The sequence below is a fragment of the Zingiber officinale genome, chromosome 1B (assembly GCF_018446385.1).
Source record: "Zingiber officinale cultivar Zhangliang chromosome 1B, Zo_v1.1, whole genome shotgun sequence".
In the NCBI taxonomy this organism is placed as follows: domain Eukaryota; kingdom Viridiplantae; phylum Streptophyta; class Magnoliopsida; order Zingiberales; family Zingiberaceae; genus Zingiber; species Zingiber officinale.
This window is the reverse complement of record NC_055986.1, coordinates 126,076,022-126,090,251: the sequence shown is the minus strand read 5'-3', so window position 1 is coordinate 126,090,251 and position 14,230 is coordinate 126,076,022. Positions and strand designations below refer to the sequence as shown.

General features: G+C 43.0%; 1 protein-coding gene across 1 annotated transcript; it reads left to right on the top strand.

The window, feature by feature from the left end:
- Nucleotides 1-1,653: 1,653 nt before the first annotated feature.
- On the top strand, nt 1,654-2,007 carry LOC122041885 (NRR repressor homolog 1-like). Its single transcript, XM_042601752.1, has one exon. It carries the CDS (start codon nt 1,654-1,656, stop codon nt 2,005-2,007), a length of 354 nt encoding a protein of 117 aa, XP_042457686.1.
- The last annotated feature ends 12,223 nt before the right edge of the window (nt 2,008-14,230 follow it).

Below are 14,230 nucleotides of genomic sequence, written 5' to 3'. Positions count from 1 at the left end.
GATAAATGTATTATCTAAGATTAGAAGTCTAGGCTGACAAGGCATGCCCGACATTTAAGAGACATATCAATAATTAAAGGGAGGATCTCATTAAAGACGAGCCCAAGATTTTCTTATCCATGTGTACAACGAAACAAACTGAGACGTGATCACGTAGTGCTGCAGTCCAATTAGGCGGACTCACACCTCCTTTGACTAGGCTTAAAGGTGGGATTAGTGATGAAGGGGTATTTCCTAGGTGCCATATGACCAAGAGGGTCAATAATCAAGTCAGGATAGCATGCGGGATCAATACTCAGGATAGCATGCTCCCGACTCCTCGCTCCCTGCTACTCTCGACTTCCGGTTCCCGACTACATTGGGTTCCTGACTACCAGCTGCTCCTGACTCCTAGCTACTCCCGACTTCCAACTATGCTTCCTGACTACTACTACTCCCAACTGCCAACTCTCGACTCATGATTCCATGCTCCTTCAAACTATCAAGGATTGGAGCAAAGAAGCGTTATGTTGTTCCTGGAGGATAATAAATAATGCAGTCATTATCGCGGGGAAGGCAGAAAATATAACTATTAACTCCGACATAAATGGGTCGTAATGAACATTTATTTCGGGAAACATGGTCAAGATAGTCAGAAAATACGAGGCACGGGAAGAACGTGTTGGAGAGATTCGATCCTTTAAAAGGTAGTTAGCTGTCATGAGCAAAGGTATGCACAGAAATACTCTCAAAATCCTAATTTCCGACAACCACTTTCTTCTTAGAACTGACTTAGAGCGTCAGAGTAGCTTCGTCGAGGACTTCCCGGACCATCATTTTAACTCATTTCCTATGAGTCTTGTTCTTCGCAGAACGAAAGCCACACCATCCTCCTAATCAGTAATAACAGCTGCACATTACCAGCGGGTCAAACTTCCTCGTTCTCAAGCAAGATCAATTTCCATTCACATTTTTCCAGCTGTTCGATCGTGTCTCTCAATTCCATCTGGCTGCTCTAATTCCGAATTTAATCTGAAGGCCGGATATTAGAGAATCGGATCATTTTTAGGGATAAAAATTTGCTGTAGACAATAAAGAAAAGGGCAAAAATTTAGCCTTCGTGTTTTTTTTCTTTCCCTTTCAAGAACAGATTCATGAGATGGACATACGACCAACCTTCTTGGTAGTAGGCAAGCAGGCGGTTAGGCAAGCTTGCAGGAAGGTGGTTGGCTGGCTCGGGCGGTTCGCCTACCTTTTGTTTTTCAAAAAAGAAAAAAGGCATAGCTTCCAACTACAGTTCCTTTGATTTAAGGAGTTTCTGTGATTAACTATTGAATTGCAAGGAATCTATTTGGTTTGAGATTTTTTTTTTTTATTTGTCACTCTGTGTGTGGCCGTGAGCTAAATACTTGGGAGAAGGCGGACCGCGGACCACATTAATCAATAGCATCAGCCATCTGCCACCGTCACCGTGCGTGATGCTCGTGCCGTGTCTTTTTCCACCGCCACCCAGTGGATTCAAAAGACATCAACGTCATCAAGCTGACATCATCCGCATGGATCGATCCCAGTCCACATTTTTTGGGATTCGAATTCGATGCTGCATTAATCGCCCCCACCGTCAATCCTCACAGCTATTTATAACCTGTTGTCAGATTTTCTTCATCAGTAAAAATGGAGGAAGAAAGCTGCAACAAGGACACAAGGGGAAAGAGAGCAGCGGTGGACGATGGGGATTCAGACATGGAGAAGTTCTACGCTTTGATGGAGAACATCAAAGCGGCCAGAGACTCGTTGAGGGGGAGACATAATTGCAGTAAGAGGGCCAAAGCGAAGGCATCCCTGCCGCGACTGCCGGCCTGGCAGCCAAAGTTTGAGTTGGAGGACTTTGCGGACGTAGAGGCCAGCGGCAGCGCGGGGAGGCAGCGGAGCCAGCAAGAAGAGGGAGATGGGAAAGAGAAAGAGGAGGAGGAGGAGAACAGAAGAGGAGAACAGAAGAGGAGTTTGGATCTCCGCCTCTCTCTCTAATTATAATTGAGAGGTTTGGAATTGGAATGCGCTGTTTTTTTATGGAATTTGGAGATGAAATGTAAGAAAATAATCGATATGGAGAATTGATAGAGGTATAAAATAATAATAATAATAGTTTTTTAATTATATTTAAGTATAAATTATCCTGCAAGTCGCCCACTGCCTTTCTTTTCCACCGGCGGTTACTGCCATCGTCGCCATCCTCCGGCCACTGCCCTAGTCTCCTGTCCCCCCTAGTGCCTTCCGTTACTTTCCGATCGAGCGAAAAGCGTGCGAACCCATGGCGGCCGCCCAGGACCCATGGCGGCCTGTCCTCAAACGGAGGGTTGGAGGAGATGAGGACGAGGCTGATGGGCAAACTGAGGGCGAGGAATATCTCACATGGGAACCGGGGATGCGAGCGAAGGAAGAGGAGAAGAGGAATAAGATCTGTGTCTAACGGCGCATCTCACAGTGGAGGAGATCGAGGAAGGCATCTTCGCGGCGGTGACGGGATCGCGGCCTCGCCGACGGCCGAAAAAACGACCTCGGGTCGAACAGTGCCTGAATGACGTAAGCCGCCGCTTCCTATTCTATTTTTTATATTCCCTTTTTTCTGATCACCTAAAAAATATTATTTTAGTTCATTGAGAACACCAGACAAAGAAAGAGTATGCAAAACTTTACTTTTGCATGTATCACATCATTGCCATGTTTCAAAACTTTACTTTTCTTTCACTATGAAAAAAAGCATCTCTACAACTTTTATATGGATCTCACGCTCAACATTCACGTATTTTTAAAATATCTTTAATTATTTATTAATGGATCACTTTTATATTACCAAATTTATTTAAAAATTTACATTATTACCCGTTGCAAATCGTTGAAAAAAAAACAGTTGGAAAAAAAAGTTGATAAGAAAAAACGATAGGAAAAAAAATATAAAACTGTTGAAAATATGGTTGAAAAAAAACAGTTAAATCATATTAAAAATTATTATTTTGTAACTATGGCCCACCATCTCTTGAGAACCTGGGTTTGATTAGTTCAGATCCTCTGTTCCCATTTCTCTCTGTCCCCATATTTCATTGTCGATCGGACGAATCAGATTAAATCTCAAGACATCATGACATCTTTAAAATATGTGCAGTATCCTCGTGATTTGTAAATTATCCTTGAGATTTAATCTGATCCATCCGATCGGTAATGAGACACGGGGACAGAGAGAAATGGGGACAGAGGATCTGAACTAGGGTTTGATATTTCGAACCAACCAAAGGTGAGTTTCGGAAAAAAAAAATAAGGAAAAAAAACTCTGTTGACGATGTCTTTAGCCGCTCTCATATATGATCATTATTTTAAATGTTAGTAGTCGTCCGTGATTTACCTTCTTTGTATTGACTCTGAGATAAATTGATGGAGACATTAAGGACGAATATATTTATCTTTTTTACCATCATGATTGACTTTTCATAAGATAGCTTTCCCAAGCTAATAAACTTTTATACTAACACATCGTTGCCCTTTCGATTTATTAAGCTTTACTTAAAAAAAATCAGAAAAACATCTAAATAAAAGGTGAAGATAATTTACACCTACTTTAGTTTAATTTCATAGAGTGCCAAACATCTCTACTTTAGGCTCAGAAAATGCAACATGCTTTAATTAAACCCACAAAACAGAAGAAAAAATGTATAAACAGTTGGAAGATAATTTTTTTTGTGGTGGATAGAATTATGATCGAGTGGTCTTTTCATATAATGGTTTTTTTTTCTCACAAGGAAGCTATCTTCTATGAAATTAAAGGCTTCTTTTGCTTGAGACTAGATGAATGGAAACTAGTGAAATTTGTGTTTTCTAATTGAGGGAAGTGTTGGAGAAAGAAAGAAGAAAGGTGAACTTGGAACCGAGGTTTAAATTATTGACTCGTGTCGAGATTTCAATTTCAGACTGGAACGATATAATTTTGGTATCGTATTGTACTGTGTTGATACAGTTTCAATTTTTTTATTTATATATAGTAATTATTAGATTTAATATATTTATTATGTATAATTTAAAAATAAGTTGTATATTGATTTTATATAAAATTTTCATTATTAAAAACTTAATAGTGCCAGAAAAAATAATTAAATATGGTTTGTTGAACAACAATATCTATGAATAATTAGAATTAAAATTAATCATCATAATATATTATCATGCTAATACTAAAAAGAGTGGTATGAATCAAATGGAAATATTGATTCTTATAATATTTACATAGATAACCTCTATAATTTTTTAATACTTAGATTAAATAATCATAATTATATAAATTAATATAAAGATGTTATTTTATATATAATAATTATATAAATTAATTATTTATTCATTTAATTAATTATTAATTTAAATAATATATATTTAAAATAATATTAAAATATTAATTGAATATTAAAACAGTAAAAAGATATAAAAATAATTAAAAAATATCAGAATATATATTTAACTTATTAAAATTTTTACAAAAAGATTTAGAATTTTTTAGTATTTTAAAATAAAATTTAAAAAGTAAAAACAACTTCAAATATCATTTAATAAAATTTATTAATTTTTTAAAAATTTTAAATATATTTTTTATATTTTATTAAGATAATTTAATTAGGGTATATGAAACCTCTTCAAAATATCACATTTAGGTGGAATTGTTTAAATTATTTAAATTACAATATTAATTTTGCACAGGGCATGTCCCGACGCACTCCAGCGACGCTTCCGACGCCCCCACACGACTCCAGTGGGGCCAGAGGTGTCTGACAACGCCTCCGGCAGCTCCAGAAACATCCGGTGACGCCTCAGGCAGCATCAAAAGCATTTGGTGACGCTTCCGGCTACAGCGAAAGTGTCTCACTACACTTCCGGCTCTGTCAGAAGCATCACGTCGCGATGCCTCCGACGCCCGTGATGCTTCAGGAGCTCTGTGAGGCCTCTGGCGACGCCGGAAGCATCCGGTGACACATTCGGGACACCCTACTACTCACAACGCGCGCTCGAAATGGCAGCGCGTAGGATGCTAATTTTGCTTCCCTAGCAGAACGATAAGAATTGTTTATCCAATACGGAACGATATTTCAATCGTTCCTTAGAACGATAAGTAAGGTTAATACTCAACACACTTGCTTCAATTACATTGGTAATCTTTACGGGCTGATAGATAATAAAAAAACTTAGTTACGCATGTATCTATACTGCCTTATTAATTAATATTACATCATTTTCACCAATGATTAGAAGTTGACTGCTTGACTTTGATGAGCTCAATTGTTGAATCGATGAAAAGGCAAAACATAAATGCATAAATATTTTTACGCGGTGGCCTCCTTTGGTTGTCTCTTTCCACAAATAATTCAGATCTAGAATAAAAGAAAATCATTTTTGTAAGATACGGCTTTATTTGGCTGGCTTTATTTGGCTGAAAGATGTCATCTATGCAAGTTTTGGCACTTAGGGTACGTATGATTGAGGATTATTTTTAATAATTTTAATTATTTATTTAAAGTTATTAATAAAAGTTCTATTTAAGTTAGATAATTGATGATTTTTAAGTAATATTTCATGTCTGACACATCAACAAAAGGGACATGCAACCAGAAATCAGAAAACCTCGAAAAACTGAATTTTTTTCTGATTCCGAGTTTATCGATTTTGTTTTACCCAAAATACTCCCGGATAAAAAAAAAATGACAAAAAAGTAAAATGTAAAGAAAAAAATATAAAAAAAATCCTAAAAAATTTTTAAAAAATAAAAAATCATTAAAAAAATAAAAAATGGTAAAAAAAACTTTAAAAAAATAAAAAAAAAACTAAAAATATAGAAAAAACATTAAAAAAATAAAAAATAAATAAAAAAATATATAAAAAAACGTAAAAAATTTAAGAAAGTAAAAAATAATAAAAAAATGTTAAAAAACATTAAAAAATTTAAAAAATAGAAAAATGTAAAAAACCCTAAAAAATTTTAAAAAAATCTAAAAATATAAAATATAAAAAGTAAAAAAATAAAAAAACTTTAAAAAAAAATTAAAAAAATTAAAAATTAAAAAAATATTAAAAAAAATAAAATAAAAAAATAAAAACATATATTGATCCTGTCGGGAAGCTGAGAAGACGGATCTGTCGGTGTGACGTGTCTGGAAGGTTGACCGCATCCCCATAACCCGGTGGTGAGCTGTCCTCTGCGTTGACCTAGTCGTCAGAAGTCCTCCAGTCAACAATGTCTGCAGCCATCGACCGGGTTGCCCCGGTCTCTGGTACCCCGGTGCTCGAGGTGATCCCACAAATATATGAGCAACCGAATATAGTGAAACAGTGAAATAAATGTAATGTGAATATGATGACGTACCCTAGCCTCGGGAGGCGCCCTCGAATGGATCGGTGAGCTGGTCGCGATGTTGATCTGACCCTCTCGACTGACTGTGCAAGGTAGGTGGATGTGAGTCAACTGAGGAGCCGGGTCTAGGAGCAGCGACGTGGAATCTGATGTAGTATGTATCCACAAGGCAACATGTAAGCCAAAATATGTCCTTGGCTCGCAGGCCGGTATACGACACACACTGACGGCTCATAGGTCGGCTGGTAAAACATCTTACAATCATAGTAGTAATACAAAGAGCAGAACATCACGGCTCGATGGTCGGAAAACACCACAGATGTCCGGAAACACTGCGGTGGGCCGGATCTATGCCAAAGGCGGTGGAGACAACAAATGTACAGTCGTCGGAGCCAACTGTCGAGATGCCGGAGTCAGCTGTAGGACTGTCGGAAGAGGCGGCAGCGGTTGTCGGCGGCGGTGGCTGCCGGCGGCGACATCCGCTGGAGATGGCAGCGATCTCCCTCCGTAGCATCAACGTCAGCGAGGAACGAGCGTGGCCGATGGCGGAGGCGGCGCAAGTAGTGTCCTCTACTGGACGTGCTGGAGGCGGAGAGAATCATGAGGAGGGGAGGAGATGGCGTCGAGGAGAAGTAAAGAAGAGGAACGACCATAGACGTCGGTGAGTAGCGAAGTGCGGCGGAGCTTCCTTCGTCAAGTCTTCTGGCGGCGGACCAAGACCAGCGAAGCCCCCTTTCCCCCACTGTTCCTAGCAGCGGCTCCCGACAAAGCACCCCTCCCCCTGACGAAGACGCTGAAGAGAAGAGGAAAGGAGGTATAAGAGAGGAGGAGGGGAGCGCCGACGGCTTCGTCGGCGCCGGCAAAGGGCCTGAGAGGGAGAAAACCCTCCTTAGCTGGCGGCGGAAAAAGCTTGAACCCCCCTTTTTGCCACTGTGAACAGTGCTTTAAGCACTAAAACCCTAAAGACCTTAACCCATGAAAGGACGAAAATGCCCCTTCCCTCTCCTTAATTTCTCTCATGCCCTAAACTATATCCGGATCACAAGCCTCACCTTCAAGTCTAGTCGAAGGAGGCGCAAGTCTGACTGACTAGACCAAGCCCAAAACAGAATCGCTACCGAATGCGAAATCAGAATCACATAATCACTACACGTCGACCGAGTAGCCGTGGCGATGCCTGAGCAAGTGACTCAAGTAGTATCGAGCGAGCGATGAGAAATAGTGCGGTCCCGGCAACGGAGATAATGTTGATCGGGTAGAAAGGCGGGAGATCGAGCCGAGCGCGCGATCGAGAAGATGTCGATCAGGTAACCGAAAAAACATGAACCGAGTAATCGAGAGAACATTGTGCGAGAGATGATAGCGATGCCGAGTGAACTACGAGAAATACTACCAAGTCGACAACCGGACCTATGCCGAGCGAGCGACAGAACGCGATGTCGAGCGGGCGGCAGAACGTCAAGCGAGCGGTGAGTGAAATGATAGTCGCCACGCGAGATGACGAGCAGACAAAGCGGACGAGCAATGCCGAGCGTACGACCTAGCTCAAGCGTGCGGCCTAACAGACGGTCGTAAGGATACCGATCAAGTGAGTAGACGTCGAGCGGACGATGCAGAGCGTGCAACCGTTAAGATGTCGACCGGGCAATCAGAAGGATGTCGAGTGAAACAAGTGCATGTCTAAGTGGACGATCGGGTGAAGGATCAGGCGGCTACCAAAGTGTCGACCGAGCGACGAAAAATAGTGTCGAATGGCTGCCAGGCAAGCTGTTGGCCGAATGCCAAGTGCGCTCATAGCCGAATACCGAGCAAGCGACGAAGCAACGCGGGGCGGGAGTGGAGCCCAAAAACTAAGCGAGTGCATAACCCGTGAAATTGAGTGCGTAGAGACGAAAGTCGTGAGCCAAATGGGGGAGATAGAATATCTGAAGTTGGTCTGAGACCAGTGAAGACCGCTAGACCCCGAACGTGGGAGATAGAAGATCCAATACCTCGACCCCGAATAGGGGAGATAGATGCTCTAATAAGCTCGACCCGAACGGGGGAGATAGATGCTCTGATAAGCTCGACCCCGAACGGGGGAGATAGATGCTCTGATAAGCTTGACACGAACGGGGGAGATAGATGCTCTGATAAGCTCGACCCCGAACGGGGGAGATAGATGCTCTGATAAGCTCGACCCCGAATAAGGGAGAAAGAATATCCGACGGGCTGGTTCGTGAAGGCGGGGGAAGGCGGGGGTTTAATGTCGCCGCTCGACGGTCTTCAAGCCGAGTATTTATAGTCGCCGGTTCGACACTGACGTTTAACGTCGCCGCTCAACGGTCTTCAAACCGGGTCTTTATAGTCGTCGGTTCGACTCTGAAGTTTAACGTCGCTGCTCGACGGTCTTCAAGCCAGGTATTTATAGTCGTCGGTCCAACTCTGGCGTTTAACGTCGCCTCTCGATGGTCTTCAAGCCGGGTATTTATAGTCGCCTGTCCGACTCTGGCATTTAACGTCGCCGCTCGACGGTCTTCAAGCCGGGTATTTATAGTCGTCGGTGCGACTCTGGCGTTTAACGTCGCCGCTCGACGGTCTTCAAGCTGGGTATTTATAGTCGCCGATCCGACTCTGGCATTTAACGTCGTCGCTTGACGGTCTTCAGGCCGGGTATTTATAGTCGCCGGTTTGACTCTGGTGTTTAACGTCGTCGCTCGACGGTCTTCAAGTCAGGTCTTTATAGTCATCGGTTCGACTCTGGCATTTAACGTCACCGCTCGACGGTCTTCAAGCCGGGTATTTATAGTCGCCAGTCCGACTCTGGCGTTTAACGTCGCCGCTCGACAGTCTTCAAGCCGGGTCTTTATACTCGCTGGTTCAACTCTGGCGTTTAACATCGCCGCTCGATGGTCTTCAAGCTGGGTATTTATAGTTGTCGGTCTGACTCTGGCATTTAACGTCGCCGCTCGACGGTCTTCAAGCCGGGTATTTATATTCGCCAGTCCGACTCTAGCGTTTAACGTCGCCGCTCGACGGTCTTCATGCCGGGTGTTTATAGTCGTCGCTCGACGGTCTTCAAGCCGGGTATTTATAGTCGCCGGTCCGACTCTGGCGTTTAACGTCGCCGCTCGACGGTCTTCAAGTCGGGTCTTTATAGTCACCGGTTCGACTTTGGGGTTTAACGTCGCCGCTCGACGGTCTTCAAGCCAGGTATTTATAGTCGTCGGTCCGACTCTGGCGTTTAATATCGCCGCTCGACGGTCTTCAAGCATAACTCAAACCCGGTCGATCGGCACGGGGTCTTCGACAATGAGCTCACAGCTCAGATAATATATGCCCGGCCGATCGGCACGGGATTTTCGACATCGAGCCCGTGGCTCGGATAATATACGCCCGACCGATCGGCACGGGGTCTTCGACATCGAGCCCGTGGCTCGAATAATATACGCCTGGCCTCTCGGCACGGGGTCTTCGACATCGAGCCCGTGGCTCGCATAATATACGCCCGGTCGATCGGCACGAGGTCTTCGACATCGAGCCCGTGGCCTGCTCGGCACGGGGTCTTCGACATCGAGCCCGTGGCTCCGATAATATACGCCCGACCGATCGGCACGGGGTCTTCGACATCGAGCCCGTGGCTTGGATAATATATGCCCGACCGATCGGCACGGGGTCTTCGACATCGAGCCCGTGGCTCGGATAATATACGCCCGGCCGATCGGGACAGGGTCTTCGACATCGAGCTCGTGGGTCGGATAATATACGCCCGGCCGATCGGCACGGGGTCTTCGACATCGAGCTCGTGGCTCGGATAATATACGCTCGGCCGATCGGCACGGGGTCTTCGACATCGAGCCCGTGGCTCGGATAATATATGCTTGGCCGCTCGGCACGGGGTCTTCGACATCGAGCCCATGGCTCGGATAATATACGCCTGGCCGATCGGCATGGGGGTCCTCGATCGAGGAACTAGGGCAGATCCTATAACTAAAAGAGAAAAGATAACGCAAAAACTGACCGAGGCCATGAGGATGGTAGAATCTTCTGGCGTCATCCATCTTCACGTTCCAGATCAGGAGCGTTCCCACAGACGGTGCCAATTTGATCCTGTCGGGAAGCTGAGAAGACGGACCTGCCGGTGTGACGTGTCTGGAAGGTTGACTGCATCCCCATGACCCGGTAGTGAGTTGTCCTCTACGTTGACCTAGTCGTCAGAAGTCCTCCGGTCAACAATGTCTGCAACCATCGATCGGGTTGCCCCGGTCTCTGGTACCCCAGTGCTCGAGGCGATCCCACAAATATATGAGCAACCGAATAATAGTGAAATAGTGAAATAAATGTAATGTGAATATGATGACGTACCCTAGCCCCGGGGGACGCCCTATGATGGATCGGTGAGCTGGTCGCAATGCGAATCTGACCCTCTCGATTGTGCAGGGTAGGTGGATGTGAGTCAACTGAGGAGCCAGGTCTAGGAGCAGCGACGTGGAATCCGATGTAGCATGTATCCACAAGGCAACATGTAAGCCAAAATATGTCCTCGGCTCGCAGACCGATATACGACACACACTGACGGCTCATAGGTCGGTTGGTAAAACATCTCACAATCATAGTAGTAATACAAAGAGCAGAACATCACGGCTCGATGGCCGGAAAACACCACAGATGTCCGGAAACACCGCGGTGGGCCGGATCTATGCCAAAGGCGGTGGAGACAACAAATGTACAACCGTCGGAGCCGACTGTCGAGATGCTGGAGTCAGCTGTAGGGCTGTCGGAAGAGGCAGCAGCGGCAGTCGGCGGCGGTGGCTACCGGCGGTGACACCAGCTGGAGATGGCAGCGATCTCCCTCCGTCGCATCAGCGTCAGCGAGGAACGAGCGTGACCGATGGCGGAGGTGGCGCAAGTAGCGTCCTCTACTGGACGTGCTCGAGGCGGAGAGAATCATGAGGGGAGGAGATGGCGTCGAGGAGAAGTAAAGAAGAGGAACGACCATAGACGTGTTGGTTGGTCCTAGGAAGATCGTACCGGTTCCACTTTACAAAAATTTTGTACAAGTGTCGAACCTTTCTTAAACAACCTATTGTGTTATTTAGAAGTTAAATTAGGAATCGCAAACGGAACTTAACATTATTGATTCCAAATTTAACTTATCTGTTCTTAATAGTTTAGGCTTGGATCGCAAGCGAAACTTAACACTATTAATCCAAATCCACCTATGTTATAAATTCAATTAAATATTAATTTCCAAAATTGGCTTCCAGGATTGCATGGCAAGGCACATGGCCTTCTTGGGTATGGGAGCATCCACCACCGCCTAGACAAAGCCTTTTAAGGAAAGCTAATATTTAATTTCCTTATATAACTCTAGGTTTAACCAAAAAGAACAATCGAATCACAAATTCGGAAAATAAAATAAAAGAAACACAAATTCGGAAACTCTAGAATCATATGCCTCTTGTGTTTGGTATTTCCAAAAATAACTATATTAAGAAAACTAGTATGATGCGGAAAATAATTACTAGTTATACCTTTCTTTGTAAGCAAATAACCTCTTAATCTTCTACCGTATTCCTCTTCTTATCCTTGACGTTGTGTGGGCAACAATCTACCGAGATGAGAACCGCCAAAGCTCCTTCTTCTCCTTGAAAGATTCGGCCACCACAAGTACTCCAAGAATAGATGTGGTTCGGCCACCACCACCAAGCTCCAAGGGATGCTTCCTTTCTCTCCTTCTTCTCCAAGCTAGAATCTGACCACCCTCAAGCTCCATGAGATTATAAGGTCCGTCCAATGAAGAAGAAAGAAAAGGAAGAAGGAAAAAAAAAATAGGGCCAGCCACCACCAAGGTGGAAAAGAGAGGAAGAAAAATAGAATAGAGTCGTTCCTTTGAAAGCACATCTACCCTCTCTTTTATAATCCTTGGCCTTGACAAATAAGAAAAGTTTAATTAAACTTTCTTATTTTCTTTGCCATGAAAAATAAATAAGTAATTGATAAAATCAATTTTCTTTTCTCTTATTAAATTGGCCGGCCACAAAGAATTCTCCATCAAGGAAAGTTTTTATTCACAAGAATTAAAACTTCCTAATTTGTTTCCGAAAATTTTAAATAAAAATTTCTCTAATAATTTTTCCCTTCAAGGTGGATTATAAAAAGAAATTTTATAAATTAAAATCTTTCTTTTAAACATGTGGATGATTTTCAAAAAGAAAAGTTATCTCTAAAATTAAAATCTCCTTTCAATCTACAAATAAGGAAAGATATTTATTCTTTTCTTAATCTTTTGTAGAAACTTATAAAAGAAAATATTTAATTTTTAAACTCTCTTTTAAATCATGAACATGGTTACAAAAAAGGAAAGTTTTCTTAAAATTAAAATCTACCTTTCAATCTACAAATAAGGAAAGATTTCAAATCTTTTCTTAATCTTTTGTAGAAAACTATAAAAGGAAATATTTAAATTTTAAACTCTCTTTTAAAATCATATTATCCACATAAGAAAAAATTTAAATAAAATCCCTTTTATATTATATGTGGCCGGCCACACCTAGCTTGGACTCCAAGCTAGGGTCGGCCACTAATCTTGGCTCAATCATTGGGTCTTGGCCGACCCTAGCTTGGGTTCCAAGCTAGCTTGGCCGGCCACCAAAGAGTGGGTAAGAAGGTGAGTATAGGTGGGTATAATTCTTTACATACAAGAGGCTACGATAGGGACTGAGGGGAGGAATTGGTTTTGGTCTCCCGATGAAAATAAGCTTCCCGTGTTCACCCCGAACACATAACTTAATTGCATCAATAATAATTCATACCACTAAAGAATTATTATTGAACTACCACACCAATCCCAAATTACATTTTGGGCTCCTTCTTATTATGAGTGTGTTAGCCTCCCTGTGCTTAAGATGTCGAATGCCCACTAATTAAATGAGTTACTGACAACTCACTTAATTAATATCTTAGTCCAAGAGTAGTACCACTCAACCTCATCGTCATGTCGGACTAAGTCCACCTGCAGGGTTTAACATGACAATCCTTATGAGCTCCTCTTGGGGTCATTCTCAACCTAGATTACTAGGACACAATTTCCTTCTATAATCAACAACACACACTATAAGTAATATCATTTCCCAACTTATCGGGCTTATTAATTTATCGAGCTAAATCTCACCCATTGATAAGTCAAAGAAATAAATACTAAATGTTGGGACCTTTGTGCCCGCTAGAGGGGGGGGGGGGTGAATAGCGTTTCATCGCACTCCTTGCGTCGTCTGCTTTGTCTTGATAATGTGCAGCGGAATACAAAGACAAAACAAAACACAATACTCACAACGCTAACACCTAGGGTTTACTTGGTATCCACCTCAAGAAGAGGTGACTAATCGAAGGATCCACACATATGACACAATCTCCACTATGCAAACCTCCTTCTTGGTCGCAGCCGGAGGCGGAGAAGCCTTGTACAACCTCACACAACAACACAACACCACTACAAGAAGAGAATACATAAATACAAGTGAAATACACTTCTTCTTACTTACTTGTTGCTCGTTGTTGCCTCTTGAACCTTGGAGAAACACTTCCAAGTGCCTTCAAGAACTGGCAGTGAAGATATGAAAGCTCGCGTGAAGAATCGCAGAAAAGTCGCAGATGAAGCTCGCAAAGAACTGCAGAGAAAACGCTCCGCCAAGGCTTTAAACAGTGCTCCCAATCGATCCAAATTAGTCCCAATCGATTGCCACGTCACATCTGCACAATCCCAGCCGTCCATTGCTCATTTCCTGCTCAACGGTCACTTCCCAATCGATCGACCGATCGATTGGGATCATCTGAATCGATCGGCCAATCGATTCAGAACCATTCTATGCTCTCGCGTCCGCACGA